At 53.0% G+C, this 24,248-nt stretch overlaps 7 protein-coding genes across 7 annotated transcripts; 3 read left to right on the forward strand and 4 right to left on the reverse strand.

Annotated features, from left to right (window-relative positions):
• Nucleotides 1-1,481: 1,481 nt before the first annotated feature.
• MAM_00488 (XPG I-region protein) lies at nucleotides 1,482-4,001 on the forward strand (the record flags this gene model as incomplete). Its single annotated transcript, XM_040819287.1, has 4 exons — nucleotides 1,482-1,534; nucleotides 1,657-1,991; nucleotides 2,055-2,152; nucleotides 2,214-4,001. 4 exons carry the CDS (start codon nucleotides 1,482-1,484, stop codon nucleotides 3,999-4,001), a joined length of 2,274 nt encoding a protein of 757 aa, XP_040682552.1.
• Nucleotides 4,002-4,896: 895 nt separating this feature from the next.
• Nucleotides 4,897-6,318, reverse strand: MAM_00489 (uncharacterized protein; the record flags this gene model as incomplete). Its single annotated transcript, XM_040819288.1, has 2 exons — nucleotides 4,897-5,716; nucleotides 5,822-6,318. The coding sequence occupies 2 exons, from the start codon at nucleotides 6,316-6,318 to the stop codon at nucleotides 4,897-4,899; spliced, it is 1,317 nt and encodes a 438-aa protein (XP_040682553.1).
• Nucleotides 6,319-8,094: 1,776 nt separating this feature from the next.
• Nucleotides 8,095-12,416, reverse strand: MAM_00490 (Ribonuclease II/R; the record flags this gene model as incomplete). The annotated part of the gene is made up of 3 exons (XM_040819289.1): nucleotides 8,095-8,134; nucleotides 8,201-12,041; nucleotides 12,266-12,416. The coding sequence occupies 3 exons, from the start codon at nucleotides 12,414-12,416 to the stop codon at nucleotides 8,095-8,097; spliced, it is 4,032 nt and encodes a 1,343-aa protein (XP_040682554.1).
• A 3,673-nt stretch (nucleotides 12,417-16,089) lies between these two features.
• MAM_00491 (GLE1-like protein) lies at nucleotides 16,090-17,762 on the forward strand (the record flags this gene model as incomplete). The annotated part of the gene is made up of 2 exons (XM_040819290.1): nucleotides 16,090-16,923; nucleotides 16,980-17,762. 2 exons carry the CDS (start codon nucleotides 16,090-16,092, stop codon nucleotides 17,760-17,762), a joined length of 1,617 nt encoding a protein of 538 aa, XP_040682555.1.
• Nucleotides 17,763-18,094: 332 nt separating this feature from the next.
• MAM_00492 (t-SNARE) lies at nucleotides 18,095-18,901 on the reverse strand (the record flags this gene model as incomplete). Its single annotated transcript, XM_040819291.1, has 2 exons — nucleotides 18,095-18,779; nucleotides 18,858-18,901. The coding sequence occupies 2 exons, from the start codon at nucleotides 18,899-18,901 to the stop codon at nucleotides 18,095-18,097; spliced, it is 729 nt and encodes a 242-aa protein (XP_040682556.1).
• An 864-nt stretch (nucleotides 18,902-19,765) lies between these two features.
• Nucleotides 19,766-21,553, reverse strand: MAM_00493 (WD domain, G-beta repeat containing protein; the record flags this gene model as incomplete). The annotated part of the gene is made up of 1 exon (XM_040819292.1): nucleotides 19,766-21,553. The coding sequence occupies one exon, from the start codon at nucleotides 21,551-21,553 to the stop codon at nucleotides 19,766-19,768; it is 1,788 nt and encodes a 595-aa protein (XP_040682557.1).
• A 187-nt stretch (nucleotides 21,554-21,740) lies between these two features.
• MAM_00494 (Proteasome, subunit alpha/beta) lies at nucleotides 21,741-22,757 on the forward strand (the record flags this gene model as incomplete). Its single annotated transcript, XM_040819293.1, has 4 exons — nucleotides 21,741-21,925; nucleotides 21,980-22,137; nucleotides 22,225-22,474; nucleotides 22,556-22,757. The coding sequence occupies 4 exons, from the start codon at nucleotides 21,741-21,743 to the stop codon at nucleotides 22,755-22,757; spliced, it is 795 nt and encodes a 264-aa protein (XP_040682558.1).
• Nucleotides 22,758-24,248: the final 1,491 nt, after the last annotated feature.

Here is a 24,248-nt window from a genome sequence, read left to right on the forward strand (position 1 = left end):
CGAGTAAGGGACTGACTAATAATAGTACTTAAGTTGTACTTGACCAAGAGACGTTGGGACCCAGCGACCTAGGTACTTGAGTCCTTTGAGTTAAGTACCTACTTGAGTACCTAGGTACTTAGTTTTGCTGTGTGTCTAGATGCTTACCTACCTAGGTACTTACCTAGGTACCTACCTACCTACTTACCTGAGGAAGTACGGAGTACCTACTTCAGTAAGTACTCGGGTAATTATTGTGCTTCGAGCTGCTTGTGCCTGAGCAACAACGAGACGAGACAAGACAGGCAGGCAGACTAGCCGCATCATAAGTATTCACACAAAAAGCACTTCCTCAAGTACGTATTTGGCCGGGGCTTTTGGCAACAGTTCGAGCAACGCGGTGCCTCAGCAGCGCCGCTTTTACCTCCAGATGTCCAGTACGGAGAACCTTGGGTACTTGAGTAGAAGGTAGCCAGTAGCAGTCCGGCGGTGCACAGGCGATTACTTGAGTAGGTCGACTACTTTAAGTACTTAGTACTCAAGTACCTACTAAGAAGTAGGCAAGGCCAAGGTGGTTTGGCACTTCAGTACGGAGTAGGAACCTAGGTGCCCAAGGTACCTAGGTCAAGTACCTGTTGCTCGAGTCCCAGCCAGAGCGGCATGACACTAAGCCCAACACGACACGTCAGACAAAGCGAGCGCAGCTGCTGTACGCAGTAGTACTTTCCCTCAGGACAGGACAAGGCGAAGCAGACAGGACCGCAAAGCAGGCGAGGCAGGCGTAACCGTCGTCTTGACCTATCCTGCGCAGTCTGTGTTTTCTCTCTCTCTCTCTCTCTTTTTTTTTTTTTTTTTTTTTTTTTATTCCACCAAACTGCCAACCGCCAGTCCACTCCTCACAAGACTTCTCGGGCCACGGAAAAGGCGCCAAGCAGCGCAAGAAGCCGCATTTCTCTTGGCTCCAGACTCGAGTCCCCTAGAGAAATCCACAACTCCCACCCAACTTCAACGCCGAACCCCTTCGACAACTACACCCGGCGCAACCACCAACTCCATATCGGGCCCTCGTCCAGTCGACCAGCCATTTTCCCTTCCTCGAGTACGGGCGCTTTGGTCGCCGCCGGGTTTGTTCAGGATGCCACGTGAGTCATGTGTCTTCCTCCCCGTGTGGTGTGCCGGTGCTGCTGCTGCTGTTTGCCTTGCTCTGGCCAGATCTGATGGATGATGCTGGTGCTTGTCGGGGCTGGTTGTGCTCGCGCCGCGCCTCCGAGGGCAGCACCCGCATCGATATCGGCTGTGACAGCTTCCATCTTGTCCCTGTCCTCTGGCAGGCTGTCTGGCAACGTTGCCGGCCTGGCAATGGCGGCTTTCCCTTGACCCTGTTGGCCCACACGTGCCGTCCTCGGGTCGCGTGGCCAGCTCGTCGCTCCATCAACCACAGTGTCGATGTCTCGACCGTGCACTTGCCCTCGTTGCTGCTCTGCTAGAACCGTTGACTGACAATGCTCCTTTTGCCAGTTCTCATTGAGGATGGCTGGATCAATAACCAGGCATTGTACGTTCGCTCCGCCCGTCTCATCTCCCCTTCCCCTTGCGCCTCGCACGTCTTTCCCACAATTCACGCACTCGTTGCTTGGAGCATCAAGAATGGCTACTGACCATTTTCTGTCTGAATAGCTCGGTCGACCTCTCTGAACTCGAAGACTGCTCCATAGCCGTCGATGCGACCTACTATCTGAGCCAGCTCCTCGACACCCCGCCTGCCCACGAACCTCTACTCTCGGCTCTCGGCGGCCTGACTGGCATCCAGACTCACATCACCGAGAATCTCAACCTTTGGGATAAGCATCGCATCGTTCCCTTCTTCGTCTTCAATGGACAGTCCATTACCGGCCAAGACGAAGTCGGCCTCAGGCGTCGGCGGACTGCGAACAAGAAGACAGACGAGGCGTGGGATCTGTACTCGAGATCGGAAGCCGAACAAGCCGTTGCAACCTTTGGCGCCAATGCAGGTATGCGTGGCCCAGATTTTCTGGCGGAGTTTCCCACGTGATTAATCGTGTCTCGCTCTTCAGGTGCCTACAATGTCCACAACTTGTACCCGTTGTTGCAGGGAATTTTGAAGCAGCGAGGTCTTCATTTTCTTGTGCCTCCCTACAATGCATGCGCTCAGGTACGCTTGCTCATGACATGATGCCGGCATGCCGCGGTTCAAGAGACTGACAATGCGACAGCTGGCTTACTTTGAGATGATTGACTCTGATCAATGTGCCGGCGTCATGGGCCCTCAGGAGCTCCTTCTCTACCCCATCAAGGATGCCATCATTCGCTCCCTCGATTTTGAAGCAAACAAGCTCACGGCCATTTCCAAGAAGAAGATGATGCGCATGCTTGGTGTCACGGAGCCCATGTTCATTGACGCCTTACTCATGACTGGAACCACCTTTCTTCCCACGTTTCCCCCTCTGCTGGACACCTCGATGTACACCAATCATTTCAGCATCATGGACGCCGTCAACATGCTGAGGACCTCTGACAAGTCTGTCGCCAGTGCATGTGCATCCTTCAACGACATCCTGCAGGCTCAAGATGCCAATTGGCTGGACAAGTACAGGAAGGCACGGATGGCCGTTCACCATTTCATTTATATCGCCGAAAGCGGCGAGGTTATTGTCAACGATTTCGAGCGCCTTACCAAGGACAACCACGAATATCTCGGCCTCCAGCTGCCCGCGGAGCTCTTCCACTATCTCAACACGGGACTCATTGGCGCACGCAATCTGAACAGTATAACGCACGGTCAGATCGTGGTGCAGCCAACTCTGGACGGTGTTGTGTCTGATGAGTACAAGAAGCTCGTCACCGCGAAGCTGGTCCCAATCAAGGAACAGGCTCTTGGCCTGATAATTCCTCGTGTCCACCGTGGTATTGGACACAAGGACATCTCACTGCGTGTTTGGTTCGATCCAAAGTTCTCTCACACGATTAACCATCGTGCACAGCAGCCACCTCCGTCACAACAGGTTGGTACTTGGGATGTCAAGGAGAGCGACCTACGCAGTGTCTTTCCAGCCGGCTTCGCAGGCCCCATCTACCTGGAGGTTCTGGCGCTCGCTAACGCCGAGTTCGTGGCCAAGACCATTGCCAAGGAGAATAAAATCAGAGGAATTGACAGCTTGGAAATGGTCACATCTGTTGCCATTTGGCGATTTCTTCACCTGAGGGGCTACGTTGGCGACTCCCACACGCTGACCAAGTGGGGGAACGCATTGGCGACCACCTTTTTGGCTCTCAAGGATGCCGCAGAGAATCGCCCCGAGGTCCCTGGACTCGGTGAAGCAGCACTCCTTGCCTTTGAGTTGGTTCGTCATGGTGTGTTGGGAGCCAGGCATCAAGGAAACATCGCCGGCCTGCCTCGCAGAGGAACCGAAGAAGACAAGACTAGCCTGGTGCTGATCAGCCAATGTGCGACGCTTTTGAAGTTGCGTCACCAGGTGTATGGCTACAGTGGACCCCTTAACAAGAGTCTCCTAGCATTCCGCTCCCAGTCGTCGGCGGTTCGCGAGGTGGATCGCGATTTGATTGAAGCTATCGTGGCGTCCATGTTCATGTATGGGCAAAGTAAGAGAGACAGAGAAGACTACCTAGAGATAAGCCAAAGGTTGGACAGACACACCACCCCTCCCTCCAAGATTGTCCAGTCTATACAGTTACTGACCCGCATTTCCCTCAGGCTCCCATTTCTGCAAGAACCTGACATTGGATTGGGCATTGCCGTGCGGACATTCTTTGACGAAGATGACATGGCGCACAGCAAGGAAAGGCGAAACGAACGACTGGAGGAGTTCCCAAAGACTTTTGTGCCGTTTGCCGAGGCCCTGACAGACGACTTTCGTATTTGCGTGGATTTCATCAGTGCTCTGAATCAAGGTATGCAGACTCTTGGCTCCGACGAACTGCCTGCGCAGGACAGAACGGCATGGAGCAAGGCTCAGGCCTACCTGGACGCTCGACCTTTCTGATGGAGATGTCTTTACCACTTCACACATTGTCGACTTCCCACGCCGCTAGAGGCATGGAATAGCGCCGCTACTGCAAGGCGTATAAATTTTACGGTCACGGTTTATTCAACCAGCGAAACATCAAGTCTTTTATGTTTTCCGGATATTGTGTCCAGTGCGCTGGACACACAAAAGTACCTGAGATATTTATTTACTCGGCAGCTCATGGCAGCAACACTGAGCTGTGTGACAGTGTGAGGAAATGGAACAAGAGCCTCTCGCCGGGATGGGTGAACTTGCATTGTGCAGACAAGGACGTCCCGGTGACAAGGAGGGGAGGCCTATCGCGGGGGAAGATGAGCAGTGTCGGAACACGGCCAGGCGGCATGACAGAGCGTGTACGACGCCTTGGTGCAGGAATCAACATACGTAAGCCTACACGGGCTTGGACCAGGACGAGAGAAGGGGGAGGGGGGCAAAGATGCGTCGTGGAAGACAGGGCAATGTTTGACAGGACTGCCTGCAGTCGATTATACCATGTCTAGGCTAGCCCTAAAAGACCAAAAGAAATACTTTTCGGGAAAGGCGTGCGTGACAGGCAATCTGTGGTTGGGAGGGCGAAGGGTTCCCGTCCGGAGCGTTGTAGCAGTACAATCTATGTCTCGAGGTAAGGCAACCTGTCACGTTGACGGAAAGGCTTCTCTGGCTAATTGAGCGCCCTGCAGAGCAGCATAAATACATGGTACCCGTTTCGGGCCGGTAGACGTACGACACTGGATATACATAAGTCATGTGCGTGCGTGCGTGTTTGCAAATACCAAATACCACACTCCGGCGCGATCTTTTCCCGGTATACAGGTTTATTATATGAGGAAACAACTCCCATCAGTACGGCCGCGGCTGACAGGGAAACCCGCTACTCTCGATTGTCGAGGAGGCTGCTCTTTTCCGCGTCCTCGTTCTCGGCATCTTGATCGCTTGGCGCCGATGGGCCCTGGGCGGAAAGGCCTCGCCCACTTTCCCCCTCTTGATCCGCAGCGACATGCCCGCCCGTCTCCGTCTCTCTTGGCTGCGTCGAGCTCTGGGCAAACAACTCATCGCCCGGCAACTCGCACATGGTTCCTAGGGCTCCTGCGGCCGCCGACCCCGGCAGCTCAGACACGCGGCGCCCTGCTATGTCGAAATCGGCTCCGGGCGAGGGGCGAGACGTGCCGTCCAGCTCGCTTCCGGGGCTAAGCGAGAGCCCGAAGGGCGAGGGTGTCGCGTCCAACTCGGGCTTGTCCATGCCTGGAGGACGGCTGCCGTCGTCTTGCTCGGAGGCCGCGGCCGCAGCCGCAGCAGCCGCCTCGGCCTCGTTCTTGATGCGGTTGCGGCGGCGGTAGAACACATACACGGCCAGGGCTAGGATGATGGCGACGAGGGGCACGGCGGCTCCAACGGCCGCCTTTGCAGCGGTGCTCAGGCCGGACTGCGCGGCGGCGGCGCCCGGGGTATCCGATGGGCTGGATGTGGCCGCTGCAGTGGCGTTGACGTCGGCGTTGGTGCTGTTGGGTCTCTGGATGAGAACCACCTGCGGCGCATAGACAAAGGCGAAGATGTCGCTGGATACGACTTGGGTGGTGGTTGTTCGGATCCTGTCGGCGGCGGTCCTGCAGCCCTCGGACATGTCCACGGTCAGGGTTTCCGATGTCGACGGAATGGAGACGCATGTGTATGGCCCGTAGCACCGGAAGCCGCTGCTCAAGTATACTCACTGGTGAGCCAACCTTGGGGCCTTTTGTCTATATATATATATATATATATGTGGAAAGAAGAGAGGGGGGTGATTGCACACAACGCACCTGGGACAGCAGCCGTATCCTACCTCCCCCGCTGCTAGGACGCTCCATGTCGTCAGAGTCAAGGTGTTGGGCTCGACGACGGCTTTCCGAGTCTCGGTGGGCGCCCCGGGCTGGCTGTATACCATTGTGCACTCGGTTGCGTAGCCCGAGGGACACAAGAGCCCCGGCGAGTAGACGGGCCACACGGCGTTGGGGCCCGGTTCTCTGATGTTGTTGAAGGCCGGCGCCCATCGCTCCGGGAAGCATGTTGTTTTCAGCTCCATTCCGGCGGGGGTGAATCTGTCTGTCTGAGAGCATTCGAGCCCGCGATCATACTCCAGGAGGGTGGTCACTTGCGACGCCGACGGGTCGACGCGGTGGGCGTAGTTTGCGAGGGTCATGGATGCACAGTTCCTGGGGGGCGCGAACGTCGTCGTCAGGGCGCCAAGATTGACGGTCAGGGCTGGGAGCTTGGCGGACGTTGGGTTCGGCACCTCGATTTCCCTGGCGATGTTCATGATGGAAGCGGGCTGGGAATGAATGTTACTCGGGTACGTACGTGTTGGATGATGACGAAGTGGGAGACGTTGGGTTCCTGGTGGCTTTGGACGGTGGCATCGCGAGTTCCCGTCCTTTGAGGGGGGGGGAGAAGGAGAGGAATGGGAGCAGGGAAAGGCGAGGCGTACGGCGTACGGCGTACGGCTCACATGGATGGAAGGGCTGTTCGTCGGCGGGCGTGGTCTGTGGACGGGACGGACGTGTTTTTCGCCCTTTGTTGGCTGGTGTAATTTGAAGATTGCGGCCAACGCGGACAGCGAGCGGGACCGGAGGAGGGCGCTTGGGGGGGGCTCTTTTCCGTGGTTGGTGCTTTTCTCTGCTCTTCTCTTCTCTCCTTCGTCCTCTTTTCTCCTGGCCATTGGTCGGGCTTGTTGGGCTGGTTGATTGCAAGGGGTCTGGCGGGTGGTTGTTGCGTCGTTGGCCGGTCGGTGCGCTGCAGATTCGGGCTTCTTTTTGATGCGTGTGGGGAACCTGGAAGGAGGTCCAATGTTTGGTTTGGTCGTAGGTGCCGGTAGCTGGTGGTTGAGAAGCTTGTCATGTCTGTCCATGGTCCTGGTCCTGTGTAGAAGGGAAGCAGGTTGAGCAGGCGAGACGAGTCCGACGGGAAGACGAAGACAAACTCGTCCTTGGTGGGCGTCGTGATGTGCGTAGACCAAAAGGCCGCTTGACGAGATCACCACCGGGGCCTTGACAAATGCCGGCCGCCCGGCCGCCACACAAACTCTTGGCGTAGTCGGAAAGATCAAGCGACAGCTGTTTCGACGGGCATGTGCCGTCCTTGGCTCCAGAATCCCGAGTCCGGACGGACAGCACTGTTGTTCAGCGTCATGGTGCTTTTTCGGCTGTTTGGGCTTTGGAGACAGACGGAACACGACATTTGCGTATCCCTGCCGGAGCAAGGCTTTCCGTTGCCGAGGGACAGAGACGCCTTGTTGCGATGGAAGCTGTATCTATGCTCGATCTGTGGTGTCTGGCCGGATGGACGGGAAGGATGATGTCAAAGGGTCAGTTGACAAAGTTGACAAAGTCCAGTCCGTCCCAGGTGGTCCAAGGTGGAGCCAAGGTGAAGTGAAGGTCGGTCGGTGGGCGTGCGACGAGACAGGTGAGAGCCGTTCGTAACTTATATCCATTCATGTTACCGGTTCGCCCTCGTCCAAAACCGAAACCGAAACCGAACCTTGACCATGCCGACGCATCTTCAGTCCCGACGTCCCCAAATACCTGCGCGCAAAGAGATACAGCTCATCTCTCATCTCGTGGGTGTGACTGACCGGGCCGTGACGGATGACCCCTCGCCGACACGGCGCGTCAGCCAAGAGATACCGCTCGTTGTTCCCGAATCTTCACACCAAAAGTCAAAATAGCATAGCCTCGATGCCGCCTGCTAAACTAGGCCAAGCCATGCGTAAGGTCAGTGTCAAATATCAAACGGCAAATGTCTTTCTCTTTTTCCGCTACCTCAGTTTTCGTCGCCACCCTACTATACTTGTCTTTTCTTTTTTGAGAAGCTACCTGTCCGCTCAACGGCATGCAACTATTCGTATGGTATTATGTACACACACATCATGAGCCACACGAGGCACCTCCATAAAGCGTAAAAGAACTACGTCGCACTTCTTTTGCGCTGCGTCTCTCCCGTCTCTTCTTCCTCCTCCCACCATACTTGATTGTGTGTCCATCGCTGCAATCTGTGCTTTCCTTGGCCGGCTTGTACTTGTCCAGCTCCCTCCTCTCCATTACAGGGCAAATGGGTTCAGTGATCGAATGGTTAGGCATCTGTAGCATATAATGTTAGCCATGCTGTTCGCGCCTGGTTTTCTCTTCATCCGTCTCGTCACTTACGGCGGGCTCTTGCTGAGATCCGTCTTCAGGATGATCGGCACCCGAGTCATTTCTGTTACATCCTGAATATAGTCGCCGCCCTCTTCTCTCAGCTTGAACAGCTTCAAGTACTTCTCCTTGTTCGTCAACCGAGTCTCGACAGCGTCGGTAACGGGAACCTTCGAGTCCGAACGGGTCCGATGGAGCGTACCGGCTTTCGAGGCAGCCCGAGCAGGGGATCCTGGAACGCTCTGGGTCGGACGCTCGGCAAGAGACGCTCCCGCCATGGCTTCAGTCACGTCAGAAGTGTTGTCTTCGTCGTCATCATCAAACAGAGCATCAACATCGTCGGTGGAGATGGTGCCAGTAACCGTCTGCTTTCGAGCCGCTTCCTCGCGCTCCTTCTTGACTCTCTCAGCTTCCTCTGCTTGGCGGGCGGCAGCCATGGCATTGGTCATTCTTTGAGAAGCGGCAGCCTTGGGGCGTTCGTCCTCGGGAACGTAGGCGGAGCTGGGCACGCCCTTCTCCCAGTACAGCTCGAGAACTCGCTTGTCCTTTCTGAACTCGGCCTTCTTCAATGGCAGCTGATCGCAGTGTACACGCTTCTCGAAACCCCATTCGGGGATAAGAACATCGAAAGCGGACTCATATACGCACAGAACGATACCCTCCGAAATGAGGTCTCCGTTAGCCTCATGTCGCTTCTTGTCCATAGTGCGGCAGGACTCGATATGGATGCTCTGGTCCTGTGCGTTCTGGGCAGACTCCTTCTTGGTGTTGCATGAATCGACTGTCTTGGCCAGGCTTTCCACGTCGTCGGCAAATTCAATCTTGCCATCCGACAGAACAGCCTCTAGCTGACGATGAACAATTATATCGGCATAACGACGAGCTGGGCTTGTAAAGTGAGTATAGAGTGGGAGGTTCAGCGAGTAGTGCGGCCGTATTTGCTTAGCGGTCTTGCCCGCAATGTAGTATTTGGCACGGTGCATGGCTTTGAGTACCACAGTCTCCATGCCTTTGCGAAGATCAGTGTCTTCAACCTTGAAAAGGCTGTTCTGGAGCGCACCGCTTCCAGATGCATCGATATCATAGCCCAGAGCATTCATGCGATCTACAAAGGTTTGCAGGCGGCGAGGGTTGGGAGAAGCCTGGCGGCGAAGGAGCGCCTTTTCAGGCAATCCATCGGCAAGGCGCTGAGCAACGTAACTGTTGACCTTGTGCATGAGCTCCTCGACAAGCTCCAGGGCTGGCGTTGAGTCAAAAATGTTGTCTTGGACGGGGTTGTTCTCATCATCAAGCTGCTGGAACAGCCGCAAAGGAGCAATCGGTGCGTCGCCCGCACCAAGGCGTGCCTCGCGGAACTTCTGGGCGACAGCCTGCAGAATCTGGATGGTATTGACGGGAACGACCTCATTCTTGAGCTCCGAGGCATTCTCCAGCGCCTGATCCATGTCTTTCAGGCTGAGCTTTCCCGAGCTTTTGATGATGCTCTTGCCAACCCAACTGTCTCCTTCGGCAACTGATCCGTTATTAGGGTTCACATTGAACACAACAGAGATCGTGAAGCGTTCCTGATCAGGTCCTAGGGAACAGACGTCGCTAGACAACTTGGGGGGGAGAAGAGCGCAGCAACGGTTGATGAGCTGCACAGAGGTACCACGCTTCTTGGCCTCGCGATCGACGAGTGAGTTGGGCTTGACAAAATGAGTGACATCAGGTACGTGAATGCCAACCTCAATCTTGCTATCGGGGCGGGACTTGACATGAATGGCATTTCCCAGCTCAGCACTGCCGTTGAAATCGATAGTGAATGCCTTTTCATCTCTGTAGTCGCGACGAGCAGCGATTTCGGACTCATCCTCCTTGGCCACGGACCAATCCTGGAGGCCGACGCTACGCAGAACGGAATCAGAGAACTCATCAGAGGAGAAGTTATTGTCACGAAGTAAGGCATCGGTCTCCACCTTGAGATCACCCATGCGGCCAAGCTGCTCAACCAGCGTACCAAATGGATGTAGTGAGGTTATAGGCCAGCGCTTGATGCAAGCGACAAAGATGCGATCGGCGTAGTCTTGATGCTTCTCGACGAAATCTCGGGGCGCCTGTTCCGTAGGAATAGCAATGAGGGGCACCCTCTTGTCCGTAGGCTTGAACCAGACAATCTTGGGCTTCTCCTGCTGCCGTGAGTCATTATGGCGACTGTTACCACCATCTCTGGCAGCCCGTTCGGCTTCTTGCTTCTCCTTGGTGGCCTGGCTACTAGGACGCAGCAGTCCTAGGGTGCCGGAGAACATTTGCCCGGCAACACGTTCAATCACGGCGACGACATGGCCAGCATAGAGTGGCTTCTGCTCGTCGCTAATCTCTTCCTCCTCAACGAGCAGCAGGCTCTGGCCTTCAACCTCCACATCGTCGTTCTTCTTTTGTGTGGGTCGTTGGCGTAAACTGCCGCGTCGTCGAATGCCCCCTTCAGCAGCACTATTGTCCTCGTTATTGCCCGAGTCTCTGCTACCCTGGTTGGTGGAGCCGGAGCGAGTATCCGTGATATCCTTGCGCTTTTTCTTCTCTTCCTTTTCCTTCTTCTGAGACCAAACCTCGTCAACATCAAGAAGCTCAACGGCGACGAGGTCGCCTTCCAGGGCACGATTACGATCTTTGCTGCCACAGATGAAAATGTCAGCATCCAGCAAGCCATCCTGCGTGGTCACGTAAGCATCGCTACGGTTCTTCTTGTTTACACGGAGAACACCAGCGACGAGCTGCCCATCCCCTAGAAGGGCAGGGAGCGAGGCCTGAGGAAGATATGGAGTAAAGAGGGTCTTTCGTTGTTGTTGCTGCTGCTGCTGACCGCCGAGTTGGCCAACGTGCTGCGAAGTCTGGAGGCCCTGGAACTGTTGGCCATTCATCTGGGCAGCCTGTAGAGCCTGCAGCTGGCTCAACTGGATCGGGTTGAGCTGTTGCCCGTACATCTGAGGCATCATCATTTGGCCAGGCAGCTGCACCAGCTGGGGTTGGTTGGGATTGTACTGGAAGGCACCAGTTGACGACACGGACTGATTGATGGACCCCCGAGGTCTATGGCCAGGCTGAAAGGAAGAACTTTGACCGGTATTGCCCTGGTCCTGATTCTGGCCCGGAGTACGCCAATTGCCTTCGAAGTTTCGCGAACCGGTGCGGGCGTGGCCACCACGTCGGCCATCGCCATCACCAGCGACGTTGAAAGCACTGCTGCGGAGACCGGAGCCTCCGCGCCCGTTGGCAGCCATGCTCTGGCTTCGGCCATGGCCCCCGCGACCTCGGTTAGAGCCTTGTGCAACCGACGCGTCCAGGTTAGATGTAACCGGCTTATTCTCGTCGTCGGGTTTTTCAGAAGTAGGCGCGGGGGCAGCGGGAAACTGGAAACCGCTCGTGGTGCGTTTCTGCTGTGCGATCTCAGCAGCTTTCTTTGCATCAGCCAAGGCAAGGGAGTGTCGTCGCTGATGGCCGCCGCCAGAGCCTCCTCTGCCCCCTCGACCGCCGATGTTCTCTCGGTTGTGTACCGGAGGGGCCTCAAAATTACCAAAGCTGGAGCTGGAAGCACCAGAAGACGGCGCGGGCGGAGGACCCATGCCCATATTAGGCATTGCCGACTGATTACGGCGATGTGAATGTGGTTGGCTAGCAGGGGCCAAACTCTGCTGCCCCATCTGGTTGGGGAACTGGAAAGCGTTGCCCATGGGTTGCAAGGGATTGAATGCGCCATTGTGGCCTAGGGGTTGGCCAGGAGGTATCATTCCCATGTTGACATACTGTTGATGGGTCGCCTGGATCTGCTGATGCTGCTGCAACAGTTCAATCTGTTGAATCGCCAATTGTTCCACTACGTTGGGAGAGAAAGTTAGTGATGTTCAGAGCAACATTGCATTGAAAAGCGATACCAGTCCAAATCACACTCCACCGCGAGACAAGCCCAGGACATGTGAAGTGAAACACACACACAACACCTGGCCTTGGCGACGGTGATATCTTTGCGTCCACAGCCGATGACTGATGACATGCTCCGGGGTAACATGTCTCGATTCGAGGGGACTTGGAGCAACTTACTTCCAGGATTGGCAAACATGCTCATCAACGGGGTCAGCTCCGAGGGGCTTCGCCGATGAGCAATGTGCAGTCTTCTCCCAGCTGGACCAGGGACACCACCAGTCAGCTGTTGCTGCTGCTGAGGCTGCTGCTGCTGCTGCTGCTGCTCCATGATGAACAGTCAGAGGCGAACAGCAGACAGTCGGATTTGATGAGAGGTCTGGAGGCACGTCGAGTGCGGCCAACGCAGTGCAGTGCAGTGCAATGCAATGCAATGCGTGGCAAAAAAAAAAAATTGGATGGACGCTGTATTGGTTAAATTCGCTTGAGGAATTTGGGACTGGTCGGGACGAATCGGAATGCCTTGAAGTAATGATGATTGATGGTCGGCAGAATATGATTTGAAGCGTTGGATGGTAGATTGAAAGCTGGCTTTAGAGACAGTAGCGAGCAAGGCCCCGAAGCTTAGGCTGGTACGAAGAGGATGTACGCAGTTGCCAAAAGGAGGGTAGGACTGCGGCTGGATTGCAGAAAGCGAACTCAGAGCCAAGGAGCGTGCAAAGGAGGGATTTGTGCAATGCGGTGATGATGATGAAGGTGCGGAAAAGAAGGCAGAGATGATATGGATGGAATGGAGAGGGGGGCAAGCACAGCTCCAGCGAGACTGTGAGCGAGATGAGGATGGGGATGGTGGTGAGGAGGCGAAGAGCAGGGCCGAGCCGAGTTGGACGTGATGGCAGTTTTCTGGGACCAGAACTCAGTCCACCCACCAAGTAAGCACTTGGTACGGACGGAGTACGGAGTACCCAGTAGTAATACCTAGTGGTAATACCCAGTAGCTACTTCTCGGTACTCCGTACTAGTCGGCGGGCTGCGCGGCCCCAGTCCCCAGTGGACTCAAATGGCTTGACTGGGCCGGGGACCGGGGACTGCTGGACTGGCGAGTCGTTTGAGGACGGGCGGACGGCTGGGGCAAGCAAGTGTGCGGCCAAGTGTTCCCAGTTCAACTTGGGCGACAAGACGCAGTCTAGTATGGTTGCGGTCTGTCTGCCCGCCCTCGAGCACGGCATCCATTCGCTGGCCCTCGGCAAAATCAGGCGGCGGCAAAATCAGGCGGTGCTCGCCTCCAACTTGGCAGACGCAGTACGGAGTATCAAGATTGAAGATGCATGCTTGATGGACTCGAGGTCCCGAGCGAGGCACCAGTGGACCCCTTGAAGCGCCATGGCCATTTGACGATGGTAGCTGTGGCGCCGTCAAGTTTCTGGTGGCACCCAGTGACTCTGCGTCCGCTTCAAGCTCAAGGTTCTGTCTGTCGAGAAGCTGTCAAGTCAAACGGGTTGACCTATACTTGACAGAAGTTAGTCCTCAAGTACCGACGGGGAGACTCCGGACATGGCGTGTCGACGATTCCTACTAACTCGAGCATCAGACACAAGTACCTGGCATTTGCGGAGTCATCAAAGCCGACTGGACTGACCGTCAAGCACGTCCAATGTCGCTCGTTGGACGCCACCAAAAACCTTGCCCAACACCCCTTCTGAGTGGGCATTTGACCCGGCAATTCATCAGGCTGGGCTCAAGGCGTCCTCCTCGTGCCGTCACGCCCCTCACGCCCTCACGCCCTCACGCCTTCACGCCTTCACGCCGTCGAGCCGCCATTCTATCTGCGGCAAGCAGTTGCAATTGGCCTCCATGACGGTGACGACAAGTTACAACTGCTCGCTCCGTTGCAATTCTAATTCTAGACGGCTAACCCCTGCTCGGGGACCCCAGCACGCCGTGATGCAGCGACGCTTTGTGCCGTTGAACCACTCGAGTCGGCAGGCTCCGCTCTGTAAAGGGTAGTTTGTTTACTACTGGTACTCCGTACTACGTACTTCGTGTTTTGGTTCCAACTCGGCACCATGGGTACCTGGGTGCTTCGGAAGTCGATGTGGTTGTTGTTATGTACGTACAGTAAACCATGTCTATAACGATATCCTTCGTGAGGCTTTTTTCATCGTCATATAGCGACTATCGTTAAGATGCGACTATTATGGGGCTTGTACCTTCCCCTAGAAATTACTAGCATAAAGTACATATTTGCGAAATTCCGCCCTGCTATAAGGAAATTCAGCCCCACTATAAGGGAATCCCGCCCCACTATAAGGAATTAAGCCAATAAAAGTGGGGCCTTATAACGATAAAATGTATAGTAACTAAGCAAAAAGTCAACGATATTGTTAGTAACACGACTATTAACGATTTACTAGGGAAAAACCTTAGATAACTGTGAATTATCGTAAAAACCCGAATTTCGCTATAACACAGGATCGTTATAGACATGGTTTACTGTACTATGATTATTCTTTGTTCGGGGTAACACCCAACGCCAGCCCCGTCCGGCAAAGAAACACGCAATAATGGCTCCAACGTTCCAAGCCTCGTGTCAAGTCGAGCGTCCAATGCTCCCCGTCTATTGTCCACGTTTGCACGACTCTGGCTTCCTGTTCTCCCGGCGCGGAATAGAAGAAACCCATGGATAACTCTAGCTATGCCCCGTCTTGCCACGAGGCGGCACAATCACTAGGTACGTACTCCGTACGTCGGCTGTGCCCCCACCAATAAGTACTAACACATCCTCCGCTTTTTGCCAGGGTATAGTTATTTGTTTTGTTCTCAGTCCAAGCAGCACAAGCGGAAAAATCTGATGTATCATGGCTTGAAAATATTGCTGCATTTTCGTACTTCAGAATGAGTGGCTCACCTTCGCACGTTTCTAGAACGACCCGACCCGATAGAAGCGTCGATGGAATGAGACAGCGGGGCGACTCCCTCTCCAGTTCTCGACATCATCCAACTGCTTGCTAGCCAGGCAGCTACCTACCTCGAGTACTTGAGGTAGTTGGCAGTATCGGAGCACGGTATACGGGTTGCAGGATCTGTGGATATCATCAACCGCGACTGGGCCACACTCACCCCTGACGCTGGCTTTCTCAACTCGGCCACACCAGCTCTCTCTCTCTCTCTCTCTCTCTCTCTGCGAGAGGCACAACGCGAAACAGTCCAAGTCGTATACATAGGACTTTGGTGTCACAGCATCGCATTTTGTTCCAGTACATGACTCTCCTCCAATGTTTCGGGTTGTGGGGCCCTGTCCGTTGCATAAACTTGGCGGCTATCCACCACAAGCATGCTGCATCGGCTGAAGGTCATCTCGAAGTTTCAACGTTGGTCAACTGGTGCAACGGCGAAAAGGAATACCAGAGGCATCGACTGGAATTCTGCCTTGGACTGAACTGACGCATTCATGCCATGCATGGAGTATGATGCCTGCTGATTGACCAATCCCTGCTGATAATGCCGCCCATCGATATCCACGGTTCCTCGCTTCTTCCAGTGCGGTCGTTGTTGTCGGCCTACCCTAATGAAGTAAGCAGCAAGGAAGTTCTTGAAGAAGGTGGTACAGAACTACAACCTATGTACTCCGTACATGTTACGTAGCACACGTAATCACAAAAAGACCCACAACAACCCTCCGGGATTTTATTTTAGCGGGCCGTGGATGAGCAATGAATGCGCATACAGTTTGTACACTGATACCAACACCGTAGGCGCCGTCTTATCGCGAGTCCTCCACCGTCGAGTTTAAGATTTCATTCAGACCTGCGTACTTCGGTATACATGCGTCAATAGATACGGCATCAACCAACTTATGTGCAACCTCTGCCCATATGACGACTGGCGATCCGAGCTTCCCCCCCTTGGTGTAATTGAACTCGTTCATTCCCGAATGGTACTTGTCTCTCAAATGCCCCAACGATAGCACGCGCCTCAACCTTTTCCGAAATTTCATAACCGCAATGGCAAACTCCTCTCCGCTGAGGAGTCAAGTGCTATCAAGTCCCGACCGGTCGTGTCTGTCCAATTTTCTCCTAGATGGCAGAAATAACGAATCAAGCCATCGCGATGCCCTCGCAGCCGCCCAAGCCGAGCACGATCGGGTCAGACAAGCCGCCATTAGAGTATACGAACTGCACGAGCTCAAGGAAGAGCACAGTCGGATACTGGAAGAGGGGCGTAGGGAGCAAGAGAGACTAAAGACAGAGGCTGCCATTGCATTAGAAGAGAAGAGATTGCAGGAACTTAAAGCAAAATCTATCAAGCCGCCGCCGCCGCCGCCGAAGCCAGAGCCAGAACCAGCCAAACCGATGGGTAAGACGGCCGACGAAGAGAAACCAATATCAGTGGCGCCTCAACTTCTTCAGAGATCAGAACCGCTGGCACAAGCTCAAGCAAAAGCCCACTCTCCAGTCCCAGCACCGCTCCAGAATGGGTTCTCGAATTTAGGCAATACAGCATCGAGCCATGCTTTCGCAGTTGCGGGCCAACAAAGCCAAACCCAACGACCCTCTATCTTGAGCCAGAACAAAGAACTCCAGAAGGGAGCAAAAGCGTCGCAATCTCAACAGCCTGTTGCACCTATTCAGAAACCACAACTACTGAAGCCGACTGTGGACCCGCTGTCGGATCGATATATTGAAATTCACCAGGCTCTTAAAAAGCTTAGAAGGGAGATTGTGGCAGCATCAAAAGTGGCTGGATCACCACTCAAAGGGAAAATTGGAACCATTCGCCGAGAAATTCGGGTGTCCATTGGTCAACTGACTGGCGGAAAGGGAGCCAACGTCCAACCCGTAAGTAATCAGACCTGGTTACAGTATGAAGGATCCTCTCGGCTGACCATTCATAGACAACAAAAATTATGTCTCTTTTGAGGCAGTCGTTAGACGGTCAACTGCCCACCCCCCTCGTAGATGTCAGTCAATTTGTCGCTGTCCAGCGAGAGCCGTCAACGCAGGACGTCCCAAACAACGGCGCAGAACTGCCCTCACTATTCATCTACCTCATGAACATCTCCGCCAAGGGCATCATTAGCCAGTTCATCAATGAATGCGGGGCAAATCCCAAAGCCGCCGATCCCATTGGCGTATTCACCGCCCAAGTTTTCTCCCACAAGGACTTTTCATGGCGAGGTCAGTCCTTGATTGACATACTCATGGCCAAATTCAGAGTTGTGTGCCCCGTACTTTTCGGATCCAGAGGGAGCGACAAGACGGAAAGAGGTAGACAGGCCCTCGGATGGAAAAGAGATGGCCCGTCATGGATCCAAGAGCAAAATCACAACGATAGAATGGCGGGCCTAGGTGCTGGTTTTGCGTCGATTTCTCTCCGCGACTTTAGCAAGGCTTCCAAAAGCAACCCCTATCCACCAACCCACTACTGGAAGGCGTTTGCGAGCATCGTCAACTCCCCGGCTGCCGAGATTTCCAATACGCAGCTCGTCGTTCTGCGGTCCATGATTGACGGCCACGAGCAACGATTCCTCAACTTTTACGGGAACGCTGCCATGGCAGCGTTGCGATTAGCGCTGTTGGAGTTTCCCGAGCGAGCGCCTGCGAATTCGTCTGCGGCGGCCTCTTTGCGTGCGTTGGCGGATATTCGTCGCTCGGATAGTGGATTGGTGTTGGCATAGGCTGCGATTGCCGCGGGTGGAAGTTACATTGAGAGCCAGGAGACGGGCAGATAGAAGGCAAGGGATCAAGCGATTGCATATGGCGGCGTTGTCAAGATTTTAGACGAGTAACGAGCGGGACACGAGGAACTTGACGGCAAGATGAGACGCGTTCTAGCGCCATGTACGTTGATGCTCAGTGACACCAAATTCCGACCAGGAAACCCACTGCAGCCAAGCCATGTTGTCTGCCCCTCGCGCGTTTTACAAAAACAAAAGGGCGCGGTGAAGCAGTGTAAAGACGTAAAAGAAGAGTCGCTCATTCTTGCCGTGCCTCGCCCCACCGTGACATTCTACAAGATCAACAAGAGAACCAGGAGCAGGATCAAGACGAATATCAAGACGGCAATGCAGCAACTGCTCCACCGGTCCTCGCCCTTCCTCACGACGTGCTGCAGCTTGCGCATGCCGACCTGCAGCGTCCCGCTGACCCGGTCGACGGTGCTGTCCACCACCTCCAGCAGCTCCCGCTGCTCCTCTAGCTCCCTGCCCATGTCGTCGGCCTGGCGCCTCAAGCTCCCCACCGTCTGGAACACCTCGTCCAGGTGCTGGTCCTGCTCGCGCATCATCTCCATCTGCCGCTGCTGCTCGAACTCGGCGTACGCATCGCCTTGGCTGTCGCCGACGGCGAAGGAGTCCGGGTCCGGGAGGTGTTCGCGGCCGGGAGGCTGGGGCTGGTGGTCGATCTTCTTGTGCAGCTCCTCGCGCATGTCTTCGATTTCGCCGCCGACTTCTGAGACGAGACGCTTGCGCCGGGAGACTTCGGCGGACGAGATGCCGTACTGGGAGGGGTTGGACTCGATGGCCTGGACGGAGGCGACGAGGTCTGCGAGGTCTTCGGCGAGCGTGGAGAGGGCGGCTTCGAGGTCCTTCCGGGCGGAGGCGAGTTCCGGGGAGGACGGGGTGGTGGTGAGGGAGCGGATGCGCAGGTACGAGGCGAAGAGGGGCCGGGTGGATTGGATCTGGGCGAGGACGTCTCTGGCGTTGGCGGGTGAGCTCTTGGGTTCCCCGGGGTGTTTTGGACGGTTGGACGTAGAGGTAGAGTGGTGGGCTTACTGCTGGACGTGGAGGAAGGGGTCCTCCTCGTTGGTAGAGGACATCATGGCGGATGTGGGTTGGACGGGCGACGGCGACTCATGCGCTTCGAGGGCTGGCGGGTCGTGGGAGTCGGAGCTGGCTTGGAGGAGGAGGTGACGGTGGTGAAATGTATAATGTGCCTGGAAAGGGGGGGGGGAGGAGGAGGAGGAGGAGCTGATGATGGTGGTGATGTGGTGGTGATGTGGATGTGGATGTGGTCGGGCTGGTGGAGGTTCGACTGGTTGGAGTTGGCATGACGTTGCGGTCGCTGCCGACCAGTAGTAATAAAGTATGTTACCTAGTTAGTAACTACGTCCCCGGTCGCCAGTCGCATGCGTTTGGATTCTGGATGCAATGCGCGGCGTGGCAAGCATCTTCTAGCTAGAGATGGAAAATGCGCAAATAAATCGACACAAGGAATTACACAATACACGACGGTGGCCTTTTCCCACTAGTAGTTGTTATTTCTGCATGGCTACTAACGGTGTATTACCCTCTCTCATTAGTCATTCCGACCAATATGAGTCTGTCGCAAATCTCCTTTCACCGTCGACATGGCGCAGAAGATCCGTTTCCAATTCCTGAAAAACCAGTGCCATGCTCTCTCATGGACACCCGCTACACTGCAAGCAAACCTTGATGCGATTGTAGCGGAGAGTTCCATTTCCAAAATAAACATATCTGACATGAAACAAGTCTAGGCAATGGATTGATCTGATCCCCTCTCAATCTTGCCTCTATTTGCCTTATAGTCTGGATCGTGGAACGTGACGGATGCAATAACAAAACTGCAACCCGCAGAGTCATACCTACTGCTCCTTTTTTGAGAACAAAAAATGCCTAGATGCCGGACGCCGGACTATGAGGTCTATGTACCATGCTCCACGCTATGAATCACTCTCGTCGTCGTCAGACGGCGAACTCTCATGATCCCCGTTCGTTTGCGATGCAGGGACCCGCGATATTTCAAACACGACACCGCCGTTGCGGACACCGCCCTTCAACACCTTCCACCTCCCAAAACGATGTTCCTGTGCTACCGCAGCAACCACACATAACCCATCTTTGCCACGCTCGCCCCGTTCAAAAACCGCAATGTCGTTAATAAGTCCAGGTATAGGCCGGCGCGACTCTGCAGTGCCATGCAAGTTAGGAGCGGCCTTGACAGACTCATTGTCGTAGTCGTCGGCAAAGTCACCAAGTACGCCGATCTGCTCAATTTTCCTCTTGTCCTCGGTAAGCCTCCATACACGGACATGTCCGTCCCAGCTGCCACTAAGGATGAGGTCCGAATAGGGAACTGTCTTGAGGGCTGTGATCCAACGTGGCGTGGGTGCGGGAACCACCCTTTTCGGGTCAGGATTCACTTCCGCCGAGGCATCGACAGCGTCTATAGCGGGATCTAAACCGTGTGCAAGAGATTGTATGTAAACGGGCTTCTTCTTGGTGACGCTCCAGAGTGCAATGGCGCCGTTGTCGCTTCCAGTGACAAAGAGGTCATCGTCAATCATGGCAATGCGATCCATGCTTCCTTCGTGCAGTAGCGACCGCGGGTCAATGTCTTGGGGGACATTCTTCTTGTCGACTGCTCCGCCACGAAAAACGAGTTGTGTCTCCTCCATGACTTTCCATAAACGGGCCGTTCTATCTCTCGCCCCGACGGAGACGCAGCGCTCCAGGGCAAGGGCGTCGATGTCGACAACATGGTCCTGATGCCCAAAGAGTGTCTCAATGTAGGCTAATTCGTCCAGACTCCATACTTTGACGGTTCGATCCCTCGATGACGAATACAGCTGATTAGTACCGCGTCGAAATGCCAATCCTGTGATAGCGTCTCTGTGATGTGTGAGAACCTTGATCGGCTTCAGCGTGTCCGCTTCATACACTATTAACTTGTTGTCCTCGCCACCCGTTACAACGTATTTTCCGTCAGGAGAGGCTGCCACTGCTAATATCTGAGCCGTGTGTCTCTTGTAATTTTTGTCCTTGCTTTTGCTCTTGTTGCCCTTGATCCATGCCACCAATTGTGGTCGTTTTCTCGGTGGCGCCGTCGGTTTCGTGGGCTTTCGTTTTGTCGTCTGGGGAAACTGATATTGGGGAAGATCTTGCGTCCTCCATTTGTGTAAAACGATATCCTTTGTCGTAGTGTACACAAAAGGCGCGCATGTGGCGATGGATGTGACGGAGTTGGTATTAGTGCGAAAAAAGGTTTGTGACGCTCTCTGAAATGCCAATTGCGAGGATAATTGGCGATAGACTCTTCCCTTGGTCTCGGCAACATCTTCCTGAAGCCGTTCGGCAATCAGATCTCGGTCAATGTCCGCAGCGTCAAACCCAGCGTCATCCACGTGCTCCTTGATATTCTCCAGATAGCGCTCAGCGAGGCGAAGTCTCTTCTCTGCGGCGGTTTCGCCCTCATCGTCTGAGCTCTGAAGGTCCTCTTTATCCTCATCTTCACCTGCATTTGAGGTGCTGCTGTAACTTTCGTCGTCGGCCGAGTCATCATCAGAGATTGGTTCTTTTCCGGTTCCCCGTTTGGAATTCGTAGCACCAGTTCTGGCGGAGGACTTGACAGAAGATTGTTTTGAACCAGAAATTCTTTTCTTTGGCGCCTCTGGGGCAGCAGGTCGCTTCCGCTTTTTTTGCGACCCGGGAATGGTGAAAAAAGACGACATTGTCGCTCGCTTGATCAGTTCGAACGATCCGACTTGCTGTCCCGCCCTCGTCCATGATTTAGAAAAAAAAAAAAAAAGTTCTAGGTGGAAATAGGAGGCCCACTATAGAATGCACTGTGGCCAATCATGCGCAGCGTACGGCGAATAGTGTCTCCGGGCACTGGGCGGTGGGACTTGGCACAAATAAATGGGCGGTATCCAGCAACTTACTGACGCGCATCGCTACAGCCTGGCGGGTCAATGGGACATCTCGAGGCGTGAGCTCGTGGTTGCTTCTCAGCAAGCTTCATCCAACCTCCATTCACTCATCACTAGACCTCCTCCCCACTCCAACCACTCACCACCGGAAACAGAGATAGTGACATCATGTAGGTATCATCTGCCTGGGTTGCCTTTCGGGACTGCGTCTCTAACAACCTGGTCTAGGGAGGTTCTGTTGGGTATCACTGGCAAGGACTTTACCATCATCGCCGCTTCCAAGGCGGCGATGCGTGGCGCAACGATCCTCAAAGCGGACGACGACAAGACAAGAGCGCTGAACAAACACACCCTCATGGCATTCTCAGGAGAGGCTGGAGATACAGGTACGGGGGATAGAGCTCTTTCCCGGGCGTGCCCGGGGCCTGGCGTATGATGAACAAACAAAAGCTGATTATTGACAAAATTCGCAGTGCAATTTGCCGAGTACATCCAAAGGAATGCCCAGCTTTATTCGATGCGAAACGAGACCGACTTGTCTCCCTCAGGGCTCGCACACTTTGTACGCGGAGAGCTAGCTACGAGCTTGCGATCGCGGCATCCTTACAACGTCAACCTGCTGATGGGAGGAGTCAATCCAATTACCGGAAAACCTCACTTATATTGGTTGGATTATTTGGCGTCCCTAGCCGAGGTCCCCTATGCCGCCCATGGTTACGCACAGTATGTATTCGTTAACGAGGAGCTATTCTTAGTATCTGGCTAAGAAGTATCCACTACTTACTAACGTTTATCTCTACCAAGATACTACTGCCTGTCTATCTTGGACAAGCATCACCACCCTGAAATTACTCTCGGACAGGGTATCAAGCTTCTGACCATGTGCAAGGATGAGTTGAAGCGACGGTTACCGATTGACTTCAAGGGCATGGTGGTCAAGGCAATCAAGGTCGACGGAATTGTAGACATAGAACTGGATGACGACAAGATTGTGAAGAGTGCCTAGAGGTGAGACAAAAGGCGGCATTTGTACTAATACCATGATCATGGCTTTAGAGACTAACGCACAAGGCCGCGTCTTCTAGACAATACGTGCCTGGTTCTGCGATGTTCATGCTCTACTATCAATATTCTGCGGAGCAGATGAACTGCAGATTACGTGTGCATTGTTTCTCTTAAAATTGAATGACCTGCACTGCCTTGTCACGAGACCCAAGTGTTACAAACATCGAAGAAGATGGATTAAGACGTTGCTCGCGTACGGCCACATGCCCGCTGGCATCTCCGCTCAGTGTTGGGCTACTTGACTCCCGTGCACAGCAACGTCCTTGTCGGCACCGTGACTCAGCTTATTGGAACAAGTACAGTGAAAATTACAAAAAGGCAGCAGGGTGAACTATAGATGAACGAACGGTAACAACGTGATTAATGTCAGGTGACGGGCCTGTTTAGCAACCTAAAAAATATGTCTGTTAACGTCCCGCCCCACAAGATCGCTAGCCCCCTACTTTCGATAGAGTTTTATACTATAAATACTACTTTTTTAAAAATTTATATAATTATAAATATAATATTATATAATAAACTTTTATAATATTTATAAATTATAATAGCTAAATTAATTTCAATTAAATTATAAGGTATTTTAATAGCTTATAAGTATTTTAATTTATTTTTTAAAGTTAGAAATTTTTTACTAATAAATACTAAGAAAATATAAATATAAATAATTAATTTAATAAAATATCTAAAAATATCTAAAAATAATATTTACTTTTTTTATATAGTAAAATATATAAAAATACTTTTTTTAAAGTTTTAAAAGCTATATTATAAGTTTAGAGCCCGTCCGGCTCTAAGCTAGTAGCAGTAGCCTAGAGAATATAGCAGGAGAATAGGCAGGAGCGGTACAGCCCCAGCGTAGAGCTGGAGGCAGGCTTGATTTTTAGGAGTTATTAGCCCCTCTGGAACACAGCCGGCGAAGCTGGCGACACTTATGCACGCACAGAAGGCGGGCGGATTCTGGCTGGCATAGAGCTGGAGCCGCCCTAGAGAGCGAAAACAGAAGCAGGCAGGGTTTTTCTTTCTATTAAAGGGTTTTCCAGGCCTAATATAAGAAGAAGATGTACTAGTTATATAGCTTTATAGCTATCTAGGGTATTTAATATATATATTTATATTTTAATAGCTTAATATTATTATATAAAGTTTACTTTAGCTAATAAAAAGCTAAAGCTAGCTTAAAAAGTAAAAATAATAGTAAATAAAGTTTTTTTTATTAATTAAAAAGTTTTTTAAGTTTAATATAAAAAATAAATATATGAATTATATAGCTTTATAGTTATTTAAAATAATTAATATATATAAAGTTAATTATATTATTAAAAAGCTTTAAATTAAAAAAATTTATAATTAAAATTTACTAGTAAAAAAGAACTTATATTTTAAATATATAAATTTATAAGATATAACTTTAATTTATATAAATTTAATTTAA

This window comes from Metarhizium album (assembly GCF_000804445.1).
Source record: "Metarhizium album ARSEF 1941 chromosome Unknown scaffold_1, whole genome shotgun sequence".
In the NCBI taxonomy this organism is placed as follows: Eukaryota; Fungi; Ascomycota; class Sordariomycetes; order Hypocreales; family Clavicipitaceae; genus Metarhizium; species Metarhizium album.